This window comes from Diadema antillarum, unplaced genomic scaffold (assembly GCF_040938485.1).
Source record: "Diadema antillarum isolate AM-2024a unplaced genomic scaffold, OU_Dant_1.0 seq00001817_RagTag, whole genome shotgun sequence".
Classification (NCBI taxonomy): Eukaryota; Metazoa; Echinodermata; class Echinoidea; order Diadematoida; family Diadematidae; genus Diadema; species Diadema antillarum.
In genome coordinates, this window is record NW_027272492.1 from 122,680 (window position 1) to 143,111 (window position 20,432).

Consider the following 20,432-nt stretch of genomic DNA (forward strand, 5'->3'; position numbering starts at 1 on the left):
CATTATACCCCTTCCTTGATGTACAGTCTGCTCATGGCAATGACAAATTATGAGTTCAGTCATGTGGAGTTTTTGAGGAAGAACGTTTCCTCTCAGACGGCTCATTGCATTTATGGATGCATCCTCCAACTCGCAGAATTCCTTGATCATCCAAAAAGGGGGCAAACTGATGGAGACGATGGGTCTTCTTCATCTGACATGTTTTCTGTCTGATAGTCAGGTCATCTCTGCATAATTGCTGACAAGGCCTGGATCTCATCCAGAAAGATTTCCCCTTGTACCAGCCTCACAATCTCTGTCTTGGCATCCTTCAGGCATTCCACATCGTCAGTCTCTTCCCCATAAGGCTTGCTCTGGTTCATGCTGCATTTCTCCTTTGCAGCATTGCTGCAGGCGAGAGATAACAGCAAACAATTAACAACTGCTCTCCTGGCCTTGTACCAAGACAAAAATTGTCCAGTCTATTGGAATCTAGGAAATGTGTGCTTGCATTAGAAGTATGAACCTGTGACTTCTTCAGGTGTGCATCATGTGGGTGCACTTTGAGTGACTCTGATTTTGTAGACTGAGAGGACATTGTATTCTTCCACAGCAACTTGGGTCCATGCAGCCACTTGGAATCTCACAGCTCGCCTATCATCAAATCTCTTGAGGCTTCATCAGCTGGGTTTTCCTTCAACTCGATATGTCTCCACTATGATGCAGAGGAATGTCTTCGAATCTGATGAATCTGGTTTGCTACAAAGACATTATACCGTTTCTCAGCATTGTTTATTTAGCCAAGCACCACCTTGCTGTCTGTACAGAACGTACGAGTAGCACTTTCAAGTCGCCATTCTGCATCCAAGAAGGTCTTGACCTTAATGGCAGCAACAGCAGCTGTTAGATCCAAGCAAGGAATACATGTAATCCCTATTTTTGATGGTGCCACTCTCGCCTTTCCAATCACAAGAGAGCAATGCACTTGTCCTTCAGGGTTGGTGACTCTTGGGTATGTACATATTGTACACTGTTCTAATGAACAATCACTACAGTGATAGTTGTGGTTTTCCAAAATACCCTGATGGACAGCGAATGAAGGGTGGTGTAGGTTGAAAGGGCCTTTAACCTCATTGGCTTAGGTGTGACCACTCACAGTGTCCAAACTTTAATCAGTAAGTCATTTCCCATGAGGAGCATGAAAAGCTTTTCCCACCAGTCATGCTCTCTTTTGGAGTTGCAATTTTTTTGCTGGAATTGTGTTTGTTTTTTTTTTTTCAAGATCCTGTGTTTGATTTTTAATATTTCAAGTAAATTCATGTACACCTGTATTTCATGAGAGGCATCCATAATGCAGCATCTGCAATGTTTTTGATAACTCAAAGGTTGGACATTGTTTTCTGCAATTTTTTTTTTTGAAACTTCATGCAAAACAACTCTCTGTGTGTAAAAATTTATTGTGAGCTTGACTCACAAGAGAGAATAGTCGAAATCATGAAGGTGATGAAAATGTAGTGTGTGGATTATGCATATTTTAATTGCGTAAATGTGTAAGATATTGTGTGTGCCAACAGAGGTTCAGTAATGAACTCAACTAACATGTGCATGTAAGTTTTGCTTTAATATTCTGCACTTATTTTAGTCCATGGACAAATTCAAACCATGAATTTGATTTAGCCAACCTATGTTAAATCAAAATAATATGTTTGTATGATTGCACTTTCAAGAGCATTAATCTTGCAAGTGTTTCAGGGCATGTCTTATACATGTACTTTTAAGCTGAGTAGTTTCTGTCTGTTTTTCACATTTCTTTGGAACATCACAGAGTTTTTTATACTTGAATACTAAATACTGACTTGTGGCATGTCAAATAACATTTCTCACTGTGAAAAATGAGTCAAAAAAAAAAAAAAAAAACTAGTGCAAAGACAAAGGTGTTCATATGGTCAAACTGAAATACATGTATATGATGACCAGTCACAAACCCAGTAAAGCTCAAGTGGAGCTTTTTACAAATTATTCTTCTTTGCTCTTTTTAATGTGAGTGAATAAAGCAAGATGGTGGTTTTAAATGAAGTAAAGGACCCCTCTTTCTTACTGCTTAAAATAGTCAGCCACCAACTGCTTGATTTGAAATGAATACCATTGAGTAAACGTGTGTCAAAGGGGTCAAAGTACCATGCTCAGTTCTAGGATATATCTAGCATCAGTAAACTGAGCATGCTTTCACTCAGTACATACATGTACACATGGATAATTGTTTTGTAAGACAAATTGTGATGGCATGTACAGAGACTCCAACCCAAAGCACCTTCTGATCTGGAGATTCTCCCGCCTGAAACCCCTAGCAAACGGGAGACTCCAAGTTGATGTGTGCGAAGCGCGAAGTTGCCAGGGTTCTAGATGCTCTCTGGTCCTATATAAGGCTTATTTTTTGCAACATACAATAGCAATAAGTAAGAAATCCTTTCGAACGGGAGACACAGAGCCAGGGCGGGAGAAATTAAATCTCAAACGGGAGAATGGGAGATTTTGCAAAAATGGGTTTTCGGCGGGAGATCTCCCGTCGAAAATGGGAGAGTTGGAGTCTCTGCATGTATGCTTATGTAAGATGGTGTATGTGATAAAGAATGTTGGAATATGAGTAGTCTGTTAGCACTTGGCAACATTTTATTGCAATGCTGAAAAGGAAAGTTTTCTGGCAGCATTATTTGTTTTCAGAAACTTTAGCAGTCCAACGTGTAAGTCATGCAGAGTGTTATATGCCTCCTAGGGGCTACTACCCCCAATGTGTAAATTGAACTTTTTGGGGGATATGCAAGTTGAATATGTTTATGTTTATTGAACCATTCCCTGTGTGTGTTTGCCACCATGATAGTTATTATTCAGCCTTTCAGTGAAACAGTCATTTCAAGGTAAAAGAATGGATACTGCCAAAATGAAACAATATCATCCCTGCTGCAAGATTCAAGTTTTATTATTTCTACACGTAGGGTGTACATAAAGATTTCTTTGTACAGTATAATGCTGAAATTAAGTGAAATAAAAGTTGGGATTGATGTGTATGGAAAGTATTACCAGTGTGTTGGACTTTCACAGTTGAGTCTATAAATGAAAGATTCAGTCGTAGATATGACTTCATTTACACATACAATGATTCTTCTCTTTTACACACTGGTACTGTGGAGATAGAATGGAATATTCAATACATCGTAATGTTTGCTTTGAATATGCTAAATTTTTGTGGTATATTTTGTGCTTTGGTACATAAAAATGAAGATGATGAAGTATCACTACATGACTGAAGAGGATACCCACCCCAAAAGTAAATAAAATTCCAAAGAAAAAGAAAAATATTCCCTATAGAATGGTACAAAAAAAGACAAAAATCAGATAAAAAATGAGGAAGGCATGACATTTTGAAGTTTCACATTTTTTCAGAAAACATTTCCTGACCAATCCTTATGAATATTCAAATCAGCAAGTTGACGATGTCGTGTGCTCACAATTTACTATTAATTGCAGATACGGAAATGACAAAAATCTCATATTTCAGCTGTATAGATATAAAACGTGTCTTAAAACCACCCAAAATAAAAAAGAACAAATGTTAACTCTGATATATTGTGGTATGGGAACATACTTTTACTTGTATGTATATTAGCTAAATAAAACCAATTTTTCCAAAGTTCATATTATATATCATACATGAAAAATTGTGAGGGTATGACATCATCAACTCGCACATTTGAATATTCATAAGGACTGGTCAAGAAATGTTTTCAGGAGAAAAGAATGTGAAATTTCACAATGTCATATCTTCTTGATTTCCTGTCAGATTTTGTACATTTTTGTATCATTCTATAGGGAATATTTTTCTCTTTCTTTTGAAGTTTATTTATTTTTTAGGTGGATTTCTTCATTAAGTGTATCATTTGGGCTGTGTTCTTTCTTTTTCCACCTGATGGGGTCACTAGTATGTGTGCTCACAAGCTTGAAATACTACCCTGTTCCTATGGGTAAATTCTGATGGAAGGTTTCCACAAGCAGGTAAAGACTGGACTGCATTTGACTGGCTTAAAGTTTTATGCATATGATTAGCCCCTTTAAATTTATGAGCTCACCTCAGCCAGCATTTGTGACTTTCCTGGCACGATGCCCTAAAAAATGTTACCGGTAACTTCCAATTTCAGTTTCTTTCTTTAACCTATTCGAGCTGGACCCATGCATGTACCGTACCTGGTACTATACGTGTATACTTGTCAGGCTTCAAGATGTTTCAGTCCAATAGGAAGGCTATGGTTACATACTTCAGTAATCAAGATTAAGGGGATTACTTAACCTGTTGAGGTGTCCCGAGTATAGATACCCAGGTACTCGGGCAGAGGTCTATGGAAAATGGGTGTTGTAGCAAAATCAGCCCGTCCTCAACGGGTTAATAGGCATAATCTTTCTATGTACATTACCAAAAATAGCCTTGTGCTTTTGGTGATAGCTCATCATTCTTCATGCTTGTTTTGATGTCTTTATACTGTGTGAAAGTTAGGTTAAATAAATTAATGTGTTTATGATGGTTTGCACATGCGTTTGGCCATGCATCCTCCATTTTTTTTCCCTGCCAAATGTTGATGCAACAACAACACAAATAAAAGTTGTGAAATATTGTACAAGCGTATGACCAAGAAAACTCTTTGTCACCGTTTGTTGATTTGACGTACCGGTACAGTAATATATCCTGTGTAAGTATCATGTGTTTGTCTCCCATTTCCTTTGCTATTCGACGCCATTGTGCATGCAGAAGAAATTTGGGGAATTACAGGGAAGGAGCAAAGGTCACACTTCTTAAGTTAATTTGAATGAATTGAAACTGTTTGACACTGAACTGTGGGGACATGATTGGAGTAGGCATACTGCTATGTTGATATGCCCTGAAGGGTTGAGAGGAATGGTCCTTCAAAAAAGAAAAGAAGAAAAGAAACAAACAAATGAAAAACAACCAAACAATCATAGCGACAATGATAAACCAACGAACAAGCACGCAAACAGCCATGTTTAAATACAATAAATTCGGTCTTGTTTTGTACACCTGCTACTGTAGTAGTATGCTCAAAACAAAGAGATTTTCCCCAGTGGGAAGGAGAAAAATCTCTTTGGCTCAAAAAAACAGAACCAAGATGATAGAGCGCACTCTATTGTTCATGAATGACAACATTCGTCAGCTATTAACCATCCGGTGGGAGACAGCGTGTGGAATTTTGGACGGCAATTAATGCCCGAAAATGTCGTTAATGATTAGACGGGTTATTGCCCAGCAGGTAAGTAACTTTGTATCAATTGTAAAAATTTCTTGAGTAAATATTGGCAGAGTTTGATATTATGGTGACGTAGAATTTACTAGTACAACACGAAAGCGAAAGACAGCTCACAGTGGCGGGAGATATCGTAGTCCCATTAACTGGATTTGATGTATGGTATTGATCAAGTTGATCTGCAAAACTTGCGAACATGCAAAACAGTCTTTAATTTCGCGAATAGCACCTGACTCGCGAAACATGTACCGTACGTCACTTTCATATCGGGATCAGAGTCCATGTTTTCGCGTGTCTTTAATTTCGCGAATAGTACCTGACTCGCGAAATTCGTGAAAATAGAAACCTCGCAAAATATTCGGCGTAGCGTAGCAACGTCAACCTCGGAGTCCTCGCTGAGCTGAGTCGCTCTAATTAACACTAAGTACTTAACAGTACTTGGAACCTTTTACTTAGTATTATTAGTATTACCTAGTCTATAGACCTACCAAAGTACCTCATTTGATAATAATCTATATCTTATCATACCTTCTTGCAATTAGATAACTCTATTCTCATTGTCTTTATGAATTTGAAGGCATTAATAGTCCACCACTCCATTCACAGCCATTCATTTCGTCATAGCCGGTGACTGCTTTCAACCTCCATTTTGTAGCCTTTGCACATAGACAACTGGTGGTCTAGTGAAGACGCACACGCAGAAAAAGACTCAGAGGGGACCGATATGACGATTTAGCCAATTTGAAATAAATAGCAAAGTTACAATTGATTGGGGGACTTCCAATTGAGTAATTATAGGATGCATTGCAACTCGACCACGATGGGGTCTTGGGACGTATCGAGACTTTGGCTCTGTATGCAGCACTGCGAGCCTTGCACTTAGCACATCATCAACACCACAACATGTGCATATTCTCTGACTAAGTGCTGCATAGGGTACACAAGGCAGCCAGTGCACGCGGCTGTGCTGGCACGCACACTAGTTGCCGGCCGTTGATTGTGTAATCATAAATAGAAGATGGAAAATGTTTTTAAAAACTTACAATTAAAACAGATAAACGTTTATGACAAGACTAAAAAACAAACAAACAAACAAACGAGGAGAAAATACAAAGAGAATGAATTGGAAGCCATTTAAAAAGATCAAGCCATCTAGAATTTAAGGAAAAATATTTTTAGAGTGGCGCCAGTCTGCTTGCACCTGAAGTCTCGATGTACCATTAGGACTCTGATTTTCGCAGCAATTTCAATCCGAAGTCCCCCAATCAATTATAACTTTGCTTTTGATTTTTGATTTATTGTATCAAACAAATACGATGAGAATGGAGCAGAAAAAAACCCCACTGTACTTCCCAGAAAATAACATTTTTAGAAGGTATGAAAAATGAGGGTAACCGTTATTTTCATCTCTTTGCGAGCGTGGTGGTCAAGGTGTATTTGATTGCATGTTCATGTGGCTAATATTCAAGCTCAGCGCGGCGTCCCAGTGTGTTTCTTCTGAGGAAATATTAAAGGTGTTACCCTCATCACCACTTACCACCCCACATTCTATTGTTAAGTAGAAACGTATTGATTGCGCAGAGACACCAACCTAAAGCACCTTCTGATCTGGAGATTCTCCCGCCTGAGACCCCTTGCAAACGGGAGACTCCAAATTGATGTGTGCAAAGCGCGAAGTTCCTAGGGTTCTAGATGCACTCTGGTGCTATCTAAGGCTTATTTTTTCAGCATACAATAGCAATAAGTAAGAAATCCTTTCCAACGGGAGACACAGAGCCAGGGCGGGAGAAATTAAATATTAAGCGGGAGACTGGGAGATTCTGCAAAAATGGGTTTTCGGCGGGAGATCTCCCGTCAAAAACGGGAGAGTTGGAGTCTCTGATTGAGGCAGTGGCATGGTAGAATGGATAACAACATTAGATGGTACATGCATGTCACAATTTGAGTCAGCTGAGAAAAGACCTTTTTTGTTGTTGTTTTATTATGTGTGATATGAATTTGACATTGTGTATAAGCTCACCTTTAAGCCCATGAAGATAAAGGGTGTAACATATGTCAAGTCAGTTCATTGTTATCTTCTTCATCTTTGTCTCAGGTGGCCAAAGCTACTTCAAGTAAAGAAGAGCAGATTCTTCCACTCCTGGTACCCTTGAGAAATAAAAACAGGTAGAGTATCAGTATCTCAAATTTTTTTGAATAGTTGTATGGCAAGGTATTGTATGGCATTGATGAAAAATTTTGTCAGGATATTGAAATAATAATTTTTTTTTCATTTTTTTTTGTGTGTTTTGTTCCCCATTTACCTGATTGGACTTTTGGACAAGTATTTAACGAGTTTACTCAGCAATGAAATGCTGTATATTAGACCTAAGTTTTCATACAGGATTTTTGAGGGTGTTGTCCCAGGTAAGAATGTTTGTGGATTTACAACATTCCCCTTGTCAACACTATTCTATATGTGGGTATTGTATAAGTAGAGATTTTTGCTTAGGCAATTTTTGCTCTTGGTCATGTAGGATGACTTTAGCTTATGTTTGTTTTGTTTTTTAATTTATTTATGTATTGTGAATGTACAAACATGTGTATGCGTTTATCCAGTTTTAGTCAGTCTGTTGAATTATTCATGACATGCTATTATTATTGTATTGGTTACTTATTGTATTGGTGTACACACCGCAGAAAACTCTTTTCACATTAAGATTTGATCTTTTCACATTGATCCTTTCACACAGTGTGTGTTATGTGCATATGAAATCTTTTCTACTATTATTGCTGTGTTCAGAATTCATACCTAGATGTAGTGTTATTAAAATGCCATTTGTTGTCTTTTCTTTTCCATTCATACACAGCCATGACCTCAAGCTAGGACTAAAAGTTGGGTCACTACCACAGCAGAATGGACCAGCCACAAACCAGGCACAAAGAGGGAATGGCAAAGCCATGGATGAAGTTGCTTGGAAGATTGCCAAGAAGGTATGTGTGGGGAATAGCATTCTGCTTCCGTCATCGTATGAAATGAACTACAGTTCATTATTGTCACAGAATTTCATCTTTTGTATCATTATTTTGAGGTTGTTTTTTTTTTTTTTGAAAGAGAAACTTGATGTACAGAAATTATAGATTTTATGGTTCATGTATAAGGACTCAAACCCATAACACATTTAGTGAAGTAAAGACTTCTGCAAGGTAGATCTGTAATGTCTGTGTTAGTAATTTCTTGAGTGTTATAATTCAATAATACTTGAAATAGTTGGAGTATGTACAGAATTTAATATGTGTAAAGCAAGTACCATCAGCTGAAATGAAGTGAAAGCATGAAAAAAAATTTCCATTATAGACACAAACCCCTCCACTCTTCAGTGCAACTACATTTTGTAAAAGTGGAAGCTATGTTGCAGCACACATGTTGAAAATAGCAATGATGTGTAGGTAGGATTGTACCCAGTACATAACTTACAGATTTTTATTTTTTAGTTTTTTTATTTGATTGTCTTTTTCACAGAATTGTGTAGATTTGATTGTGAAAGCCCCACAGCAAATGCTTCACGAAAACCTTGTTTGAAACAGGCCACTGTTCAGCATCACAGCCAAGTTCAAACTCCTGATGTTTCTTGCTTAGTATGTTTGTGGGTTTCACATGCATAGTTTCTTGTATAGGACTCTAAATAGTTTGGAGGAATTTAGCCAGCTGTTGTGGCAACATTGCCTCGTTGTCATTTTATAGATTTGCCATGGTTCACATCCCTTCAAATTTGCCTTTTCAGTATCATGAATTGTCCTTGCGCCCTCCCTCTGTTTGACAGGTAGCTTGTCCAGAACATGTGCACAACATCAAAATCGAGAGTGGTGTGATGCAGTTCACCCTGGACTCTAAACATTTCATGGAGGTATGAATATGATCGCATGCTTTTTTTGAGTCCTCATGTAAAATCAAGGGGTGCGAATTTTTGTTCATTTTGTGATGCATCGTCACATGCACATCATAGATTTTAGATGGTCATTCCAGTCATGGAGAGTGTGGCAAGGATTTTATTAGAAGGGGCTGCTCATGGAAAACAGCCAACTAATGAACATAAACTGATTTGCATGCAACTTACAAACTAGTTGTTTAAATATTTGCAATGAACATACCTTCATGAAAGAAAGGTATTATTCAGAGGGATGAAGGTTCAAGTGCAAGTTTCTTCACTTAATTGTCTCCCTCTACATATTAAATTTGTTAAGATAGCAACTGCTGATCTGTAAATTGATCTGTAAATTAACAAACATGTCGGAAAAAAGGAACTAGTGGGACTCAAACCTGTCATCAACAGTAGATGACAGGTTCAAGTCCCACTGGTTCCTTTTTACCGACATGTTTGTTGATTTACAGATCAGCAGTTGCAATCGTGACAAATTTAATTTGTAGAGGGAGACAAAGTGAAGAAACTAGCACTTGAACATACCTTCATATTAATCATATGCCTAAGTAAAGTTGCAATTAAATGTACATGTCTTGATATTAAGAGCATGAATATGTAAAATCGAACATGACTATACACTTTTATCATGTTTATATTACAGATATATTATAAAGCATATAATATGAACTAGAAATAAAATGAATATTAGCATCAGTATGTATATTATGGAAGATGAAGCTGTCTTGCAAATGCTTGATGATTTTAGTTTTGCCTGTGTGGTTTTATTTTCTTGTCATGTAGCAAGTTCTGAAAGATGCATTTCGTGGAAACCTGGGACACGCCCACCCATGCTCTCCGCTGGAAGAATCCCCTTTGAATGTGATTGTTGAGTTCAGGTGAGTACACTTCATCTTTTTGCCTAATGCATTGATTTACAAGTGCAGCCAGTTATACCGGAAAAAGAATTGATTGATTCAAATCTTTGCTTCAGTTATCACATTCTTCACTTTCAGATTTGTTATCTATCCTCTGACATAGGAGATTGATGTTGTTTGGTAACTTCATTAAGTGCTGAGTTGTGCTTGATTTCTTCTTGTTTTTTGGTGTTTTTTTTTTTCATAGTTGCTCATATAATAATCACCAACATTTTACTTGGGTACAATATCATGGAAAAAAAGAAACTTTTTTTTTTCCCAGCTCGGAAATTGAGCTGTCTTTTCTAGACCTCTGACATGTGATAATTCTCCACAGATTCGATCAGAGACAGGCCAGAACAAAATATATCAATGAAAAAGGAGAAGAGTAGGAAAGTGAACTGGATTACTGTATACATTGTGTTTGTACAATTGATATGCGCTCAAAGGTGACCATTCTGACTTTTCCTTCCTTGATTCATAGCCTGCATGGTGTGCATGCATTAGTGCTTCCATTACTAAATGTAATTATACAAACTTGTGCATTTTCTCCCATGGTATGGTGTTTATCTTTTCAATTTGTCTGGTTTTCTGTTTCCCTATTATGCAGTATCTTGCTATTAGTGATGACATGATATCATCCTCTGTGTTTGTACATTTCTCTATCTCCTAATTTTTCTTATCTCTCATTACTGTCCTGTCATTAACTATCATCCTTTTTTCCCCTCATTTTGGTATTAATGCCCACTGTCTATGATTCTTTCATAGTCACATTTTCTCCTTGTCTTCCTAAGTATTTTTGTCATGAAAAATCACCAATGTAATCTTTTTGATTTTTTTTTCACCGTGCATCCTCTCCACTGTTTTTGACCTCCCACCAGTTCTCCAAATATTGCCAAGCCCTTCCACGTGGGTCATCTGCGGTCAACACTGATTGGAAACTTCCTGGCCAACCTCCAAGATCTGCTTGGCCACAATGTCACCAGGATCAACTACCTTGGAGACTGGGGTACACAGTTTGGTAAGTTGAACCCAAGGTGTTTTCTTGTTCCCCCTGTTGAGGTTAATGCACTGTGTATGCACAATCTACCATTTAACACTCCTACGTTCTGAGTAGATGTTCTGAGTAATTAGATCTCACCCCCTTGCCCGTTTCTAGTCGTGAGATTAAATTTTAGAGGAATGTATTCTTGAGAGGAGGCTCTGATACAATTAAATGGAGGATTATTGTACATCATCATTCAATTCATGACTGAAAAAGGTCATGCCATTTGCTAACTAATGGCGAGGCCAAGTTAGAATATGGCGTGATTAGGGGAATCAGTTTTAGTTTTCTTTCAAAGCTCTTCCTAGAATAATTTTCTTTCCAATTCATGTTAGGATGCCTGATCGTGAGCTATGAGCTATTTCTCAAGGATCATCTGCATAATACATGAGGCCTTATGTATTGGTGGTATTGCCCAGTCATTCCCCAGCAACACTACGTAAACAAACAATAAATCCAATAGTGACAGCGATAGCAATATGCCACACAAAAAGTATGTTAGCATGGAAATGTTTTGGAAAAGGACAGTTGTTGCAGCCGTATGACAGAACCAATATATTGTCGCTGTTGTAAATCCATTCATGCATTATGCTCAAGTTTACTGTCAGTTGAATTGTCACTGTGTTGTATGACCATTACAAAAAGTACACATTGTATGACACAAAACCTTGCGATCAGAATCTGAAGGTAATGGCATTATGTGTCATACAGATACTTTGGCCCTTGAAAGATGTATCTTACGTCTTGTGACCAAGACTGGTAATGACTTCCAGTTGGATGATCATGTGTTTGCATGTGTGGCTTGTGAATGACATTTCTATACATCTTGTTGCTTGTCAACCTCATGGCTTTCACTTATAGATTGTGTTTCTTTTTTGAGTGCATTTGTTGAAAATTACCTGTCTTGTATGGACATGAGCCTTTTCCATGATGGAGCAAATGTCACCAATATTCTAAATCCATTTTTGAGCTGGTTAATGCAACATGAGTATTAAATTGATACTGCAACCTTTGTAAAAGCACATAGCAATCAATATTGTATCTAATACTGCTTTTGTTTCATTATTTACCCATGTTTTTGTTTTTCATAGGTATTCTTGGGGTTGGCTTCCAGGAATTTGGTAATGAAGAGGAGTTGAACCTCGACCCTATAGGACATCTGTACAAAGTTTATGTGACAGCAAACAGGGTGGCTGAGGAGGACCCTTTAATATGGGAGAGAGCCAAGGAGTTGTTCAGAAAGATGGAACAAGGTTAGGAAACGGCACAAGGTTAGCCCTGTTTGTGTACGCTAGGTAAAACGTGTGGACTTGTGGTCAATTGAAATGACTTCTGCTGTCATGTGATGCTGTGACTTTATCCAGGGGCTATGTTTTCTGTCGTGCCGTGATAAACATTTTTTTTTTTTTATTGAACTACAAATTTGCATGTTTCATGGTGATATTTCAAATCTGTAGGCATTCTGTAATTCTTACATACATCTTTAATGACTAGAATTGCTACTCAGTCCTGAAGTCCCAATTCACTCTCTGTAATGACTTGATATTAAATTATTGGGATCTCCCTTGTGCTTTGATATGAAGATTGCCAGGAAGATATCAGATTGTAGACCCAGAGCTGGAGTAGAGGTTTACCGACATAGCAATTGCAAACTTACAGATGAGTGAATAACAGGATTAAGTCATAGGGTCGTGATATTTGCGTGACACCCAAGCATGCAATGTCCTATGGAAGAACACAGGCTAACACATTCTCGTTTCTTTATGTGTGAGATGAAGTTCTCACATACAAAATGATATTCTTTAGAATAAATTCAAGCAAATATGATTAATTGAGGGGAGACTATTTAATTGCAATTAGCAAGATATACTGAGAGACATTATTCTGTCAATTTCTTACAATTTAAACCTTGTTTGTCTTCCTCCATAGGAAATTCTGATGCATTAGCACTAAGACAGAGGTTCATAGATCTGAGCATCTCTGAATACACAAGGACTTATGAGGTAAGTCATCATCATATTCTTTCCTTACATACATATTTGTCAATTGTCTGACACAAATTTTACCAATGCCATTCATAACACCACAGTCCTTTATTATACTTTGTACCGATCTTGGATGCAAATGTGGCTGTCATTATATTCAATAGCAATTGAACTATGCTGATCAACCCTGACAAAGTAGATTTGCTTTAATTATTTGGTCTTGTACATTAAGGTTACTTTATCTGTGCATTCTGTGCTTTTTCTGCATGATGAGGAGGAATCATAGGGCTCAATGTATTGGAAGTAAGATGTTAAATTCAAATTACACCCACTGGACTTCGTGATGTAAAACCAATAGCATTCGCTGCATGAAACTTTTGCGAATTGGATCTGACAGCCTTTGTTGCGGCATGAAGCTTTGCGAATTGGCAACTGGCATTCAATGCAAAGTGTAGACGAAAACTTTCATGTGCATTTTACTTTCACGAATCTTGGCTCCTCATGAAATTTGTAAAAGCTACATGCATCTGAAAATTTCTGGTTTTACAGTAGCATTTAGCAAGATGGTAAAAACACTTCTTATGGTAGAAAAATTGGACCTAGTGATAGGTTAATGGCAATGGCTGCATCACGTTTTGTGTGCGCCATACTGGCCACATGTGATTTTCCTCATAATCACATGGTTGCTGTGCCGTGAGTGAATTCAATTGCTGAATGCCAGTGAATACTGGGTGACACTTACAATGTCGTCATTGTGTTTGTCTTGCAGAGACTCGGCATTCGATTTGACGAGTACCGCAGTGAGTCAGAGTACGGCCGTGATGCCCAGACTTTGCTGGGTGAGCTCAGGCAGAGGAGACTTCTCCACACATCTGAGTGAGTTGTAATATAACTGCCTATGAAACAACTTTTAAAGCAGTCAAGAATTTTATTACAAACTGATTGGACTCTGAACTTGAGTATGCAACAAGTGCAGATCCCCATGTGAGGCAAGATTATTTTCACTCAGTGTGAGTTAGGAAAGTTACAGCAAGTGACATTGACTTGAAAATTTTTGAGAAACTTCGTTTTGTTGATTGAAAGATAAAATCTTCAGGCACATCTACTGTGAAATGGTTTCTATATCATGCCTTTTTAGAATGCTTTTATGGCCAGGTCTGTTCTGAATATTTGTGAAAAACCCCAGAAAGAGAATTTTATAGTGATGTCAGGAATAGAAGGCAGGTGCTTTGATCAAATGCTGACTTCAGACCAAGGCAATTTTTCCAGTAGGTATTAGGAGAATGGAGACAGACATCTGTGTGATATCTGTGTGATAGATTAAAACAGAGATATCACAAAAATGACTATTTTTAGTACTGGAGTCCACCGTGTAGATGTGGAAACACCAAATTCGATGGAAATGCTGAATATGATATTAATATTAATATTAATTAATATTGAACTCAGGAATACAGGAAAAGAAAAGCAAACAGCTACAGTGCACTGTTTCATCCAGAAAGAAACTCTCAACAATAATGATAAGTTTGCAGCTATCGTAGACCATCTAAAAATGCTAGTTCCTGCTTTGTTGATGTTTACATGTTGTATTAAAAGAGATAAATGAATGGTTACCATCTTTTTTGTCTTACTTGCTTTGTTAACACCAGGCCATCGTTCACATTATGTTTATTTATTCTTTTTTCATTTTCAGAAGAGGAACTGAAGAAATTGACGTCACAGAAGCATGTCCCCGGTTTCCCCTAGCAACTCTGGCCAGAAGCGATGGGTCCTCACTCTACCTGACGCGGGACGTGGTTGCCGCCCTCGAGAGGCGGAGGCGATACCAGTTTGACCGCATGTACTACGTGGTGGACAAGGGTCAAGAGAGTCACTTTGAGCAGCTGAAAGGTGTGCTGGCAGCACTGGGGGAGCCATGGGGCCAACAAGGGTGAGAAGATACAATGCACTCCCGTTACAACAAAATTCCGGTTACAACGAAGTAAAGATTTAGATCGCAACACCATATGCTCTATGTATTTTTATTTTTTATTAGTTTGGTTAAAACAAAATTTTGATATAACGAAGAAAAAAAAAAACTGTCAGTCCCGAGGACTTCGTTATAACGGGAGTCCACTGTATAAGCAGAGAGCTAGAGACCAGTGCTGGAGGTTGTGGTTGCCAGTTGGAGACTTAGAGGATGTATATAATCTGCTGCAAGGGGGCTGCAGCTACCAGGCTGAATAGTTCATTCTCATGTGCATCAGTCAAATTTAGCAAAAACAACAACAACAAACAAAACCAAGTCAACAAAAACAAACAAAAACCAAGGGAAAAACCCCCAAACAAACAAACAATGAAGCAACAAAACAAGAAAATACCAAGCAATAGTCAGGTGAAGATTGTTTCTGTATTTTTCTCCTTTTTTTGGAGGGGGGGGGGGGATCTCTAGGTCATCAAATCACCATGATGTGAACCTGTGCATAAATCTATGGTGGGTTCAGGATAAGAAGTCATTGAAATTTATTGTCATTTTGTTTATTTTCCCCCCTATGATGGAACAGAATTCATCACATCAAGTTTGGGAAGGTTCTAGGAATGCAGACCAGGAAGGGCAGCGCTGTCTTCCTCACTGACATCATGAACGAGGCTAAGGCTCGCATGCTGCACAACATGGAGAACACTTCAAGTAAGAATGCTGTAGAGCCAGTGTCGAGTGTAGCAACCGCTCTGTGCTCCACAGACCACTAATTTTACTGAGGAAAACATCCCAGATGCCTGCTATGAATGTGGGATGCAGAACTGTTTGGCCACATATGCAGAAAGAAACAGATTTTCCACAGGGACACTGCAATCCTTTCTCTTGAGTCTGTTAGCTATCCTTGTTGTAACCTCACTTGCTGTTAGTAGGCGATTTTGCAAATTCCATTGCAATTTCATTGTAGTGGACATGTGGAAGTGATGCAGTATTGCAGAAAATTGCTCCGAAATTTCATATAAGCTGAAAACCGCTAGCACAAATATGGTTATGACCTACATGCTCTAACCAGACCTACTTTTTTTTTTTTTTTTTTTTTCCAAGAGTCTTTGTGAATGTGATATTGTCAAAATCCTAATCTTTACTATGTTTCCCTATAAGAACCAAAGTCCAGGAAAAACAACTTTTACTATTGCTGTTAGGTCAGTAATTCCCTCAAAGCCATCCATTTTGAATTTTCAGAAACATGACACTTTATAGATCATGGACATTTTTTAGTACAACGTTTAAAGGTTGTCTCCTTTTATCCTCATCATCTCCCATAGCAACCAAAGCCTCCAGAGATGCAGAACAAGTGGCTGAGGCCCTGGGGTTGTCTGCAATCATCCTTCAAGACCTCAAGGGGACGCTGTTGACAGATTACAGCTTTGACTGGGACAAGATGCTTGCCAGTAAAGGAGATACTGGTGTCTTTCTCCAGTACACACATGCAAGACTTTGCAGGTATTATGCATCATGTCTGTTGATCATATCTGTAAGCTCTGATTCTGTCAGTCATTTTGATATGTAAGCTCTGGTTTTATTCATTATTTTGATATGCAATCTGCCCATCATGACTTGGTCTTTGTCATTCTTTATGTCCTATATCATTCTATGTAATCCCATTGTATGTGTTATTGTCACATTTGTGCGTGTTTCTTGGTTGTTACATGTGAGTGCAATGCATTGTAGCCATGCTTCGCATAAACTTTAACGGTTGTCCATCAAATAGAGTAACAAGCTGTGGTAATTTTCATTGGAGCATAAAAGGCTCATCTGCAACATTTAGTTGGATTTGTTGGTTCAGTTTTTGTTTTTGCTTTTGATGAACACCATTTGGACCATATTATTCAGAATGCCTAGGTACCCGGTACTGCCACAATTCACCCTCCCTCTCATAGCTGTGTATATCTAAATTGTAATTGTATGCATCTGCTCAGATGCAAACATACTGTACCGAATTAGAATTTTGTCTGACATATCATCCTTGTTTTGTGCAGTATTGAAGAGACAAACGGCTGGCAGTCCCCACCATCTTGTTTGCCTGAGCTCGATGTCAGTCTCCTGTCAGAATCAGAGGCTGTCCAGCTGGCCTGGCATGTTGGTCACTATGATGTGGCAATCAAGAGGGCAGCAGAAGAGATGGAGCCTAAGGCAGTGGCCCAGTACCTCCTCCAATTGGGGTGAGTCTGTGCCCCCCTCTTAACACTTTCTGTGCCAGGGACTTTGGGGGATGTGGACAGTGCTATGGGTGTGTCTGTGCCAGTCGGCACTCAAAGTGCATAAAAGGTTAAGAATTGTGAACCTAAGCAATCCTTACTTCCCACTGTCTCCAGCACATAAGATTCATATAATTACATTAATTGTCAGGAGCTTGTTTGGTATTTGTAAAGAATTTTCTACAATGAGGCAAATGTGATAGATGGAGGTCTAAAACAGATGGTGAGTTCAGTTACTGTAGAAATACCTTCTTTTTTTTTTAAGTGCAATATATCTGTCATTGTCCAAGTTGACTTCAAGAAATTGCATAAAACTTGGTAGATGTTTAATTAAAATTGCACATTAGTTAAGTGTTATGGAAGTTTCAAGTTTCATACTTTCACAAAACACTAATTTTGATTACACTCCCATATGCATATTAGATGATGAGATGTCATAACCTCACAAATCTTACATTGATCTACACACAAATCATAACATGAAATGAAGACTAATTGATATCCAGTGCATTATGATTTTATAGTTGTTATGACTTAGCTGTAATGATTTTCATAGGGAAGGTGATCATGGCTGTCAAATTAAAGACTAAAATCATTGAGGTTTTTTTTTCTCTCTAATATCATTTTGTGTACAAATCAGTGACAGACTAGTAAGGCAGTCACATCATCGCTATGTCTAATTTGCATATATGATTCACAGTGCATATCATTTCATGAAAAACATAACTTTAAAATACCTCTATTTCCTGTTTCATGACTGATTTCCAATTTCTACTGATCTATTTGTTTGATTATCATTCCATTGTAATATCATCATAAAAGTTGATTTTTTTTTTTGCCATTAATAGTCTCCTTCTCAAGTTGGCTTTTGACAAGAATTTTTCACATGTGAAGGCATTTCAATGTGATAGTGAATCCTCAGTTGGATTTGACTCAAATAGGAAGTGATGATGATATGCATGGAATTTGCAGCAAAATTTGAAGGCTGTCTGGATTATCATGATTCTCGTCATTGTAAGGAGAAATGTACAATATGTTACAAAATGCTTTGAGGATGACTCTGTGGTATTGGGAGTGAATCATTTGCTGTATCTATTTTAGTATTAGTGATATGATATCAGCAGCATCAAAGTGGTAGTAAAGTTATTAGTATTGTGCATTCTTTGTGTCAGACATCTGGTCTCCAGGGCTAGCAACAAGCTTAGAGTGAAGGGGAGCCCCATGGACCTCCAAAAAGTGAGTACCTGTCACTATTACATTAGTGATATTCACAATCTAACTTGGAAAGAATAATGGACTTCTAAATCCTTCTCTAAACTGCTTAGTGTGGTCAGAAAATGCACAGTCATACAAAAATCAAAACAAAAATGATTAATAGTGACACAAACACCTGAAAATTGAGTCACAATCCTAGTATTAAAGAAAATAAGGATTTGAAGTACATCATAAGAAGTATGGATTTAAATGTCGTTTTAATGCACATATTTGTTGAAGTAGATCTTCCAGTGTTATTGCCTTGTGCTGTATTATATCAGCATTTCGTGTCATCACACAACTTTGTGCTGTTTGCAGCTCATGTTAGCTCAGACGTGAGCCGTGCAAGCCTTGCAAATTTGTGAGCCTTGTAAGGTTTTTGCAGTCTACGTTTTGCCCTATCTCAGGCCACTTTGACATGTGCATTCAGTATATTGTACTGCATAATGTTGTCTTCAGATATGTATTGTGTGATTTCAATGATAAGATACCAAAATGTGAAGGTATGAGAGAAAGGAATGTCTGAGCAATGCAATAAGTCCCCCCCCCAAAAAAAATAAAAAATAAAAAATAAAAAAATAAATAAAAAAAAAATTAAAGAAAAAATCCCCCGAAAAACACAGAGAAATCTTGATTTTAGTTTTAATATTTTTGTCTGTTTATAATTTTGTTGTTTTATCTCACACTAATTGTATTATATTCCTCCTTGCTCTTGCTTTCTCTGCGTGTACATGTAGGCAAGATTAGCCCTTTTCCACACTGCGAGATCCACCCTAGGCCATGGAATGCGGCTACTTGGAATGCAACCTCTAAAAAGAATGTAGATATTGGAAGTCGTGCCCAGTAGTGTCACTGTCTCATCGCAGGAGATCAAAAGTGTCGTGACCTGTGGATATGTCAGGGTCTAGTGGTTTGCATGCTGTGCTATCAATGAGGAGGTCCAGGGTTTGCTCCCTGCCATCGCACATGCATTCTGAAGAAGACCCTCAATATACATCATGTCTTCCTGCTGAGCCATTCTCTTCCTGACTGTGCAATTAATAAACCTCGCGCTTGAATTGACACCTGAACTGGACATGGCCTGCACCGAGGAAAATGGCTTGCAAGTCGGCTGACCACAGAAGCTGCCTGCATGAGTTCTTTCACCATAGATGGAGTGAAGAATCCACATTGCTGCACACCATGTATCGTTGTATTTCCCCGAGATTTGCAGCCACCGGAAGAACAACAAACTTCTCATCCGCAAACCTGCCTGTGCAGAAACTGGTTTCATGTATTGTGCAGGCAGCAGAATGTTCATGTAGCTGGCTTTAACATGTGTGTCTGCCAAACAGGAATGCTCCCTAGGATGTGGATTTGGTGCACTTTGGACAAGGGCCTGATTCCATTGACCAGGATAATGACATGTTCTAGAATGCCTTGAGCATCACTACATACTAGAAAAGCTCTTTCAGTGCTCATCATCAGCACTTTATCAGCAAGTTTCATCATTAATTTTCCTGCATTGCAACTCACAGGCAAATTAATCCCGAACATGTGTATCATGTAGATTCAGTGTATTTGTGATAGAACACATCGGTGACCTTTGAGGAAAAATGAGCAATCCATTCAAAGAGTTAAGGACTTTTTAAATTTTGGTGAAAGCATGTTGTCATCACTCTATAAGAACATGACAGCAGTTGATTTCAGTGTAGTGGAATGATATAGAAAAAGTAATGAGATACTTTCACAAGATTTTATTTTCATTTGAAAAGTGCACATTCCTTCGACTTGTTTAAATAGTAGCATGTGTCTAGGGGTAATACATTGTATCATACCCCTGCCTTCTG

At 38.1% G+C, this 20,432-nt stretch overlaps 1 protein-coding gene across 1 annotated transcript; it reads left to right on the forward strand.

Moving 5' to 3' along the window:
* Nucleotides 1-5,232: 5,232 nt before the first annotated feature.
* Nucleotides 5,233-19,427, forward strand: LOC139712534 (probable arginine--tRNA ligase, mitochondrial). Its single transcript, XM_071624349.1, is given in 15 exon segments — nt 5,233-5,294; nt 7,384-7,454; nt 8,138-8,267; nt 9,053-9,175; nt 9,992-10,086; nt 10,986-11,125; nt 12,241-12,402; nt 13,079-13,152; nt 13,904-14,010; nt 14,828-15,064; nt 15,678-15,802; nt 16,417-16,594; nt 17,131-17,313; nt 18,522-18,585; nt 19,341-19,427. Coding segments are annotated over 15 exon segments (1,812 nt in total). The 5' UTR covers nt 5,233-5,258.
* The last annotated feature ends 1,005 nt before the right edge of the window (nt 19,428-20,432 follow it).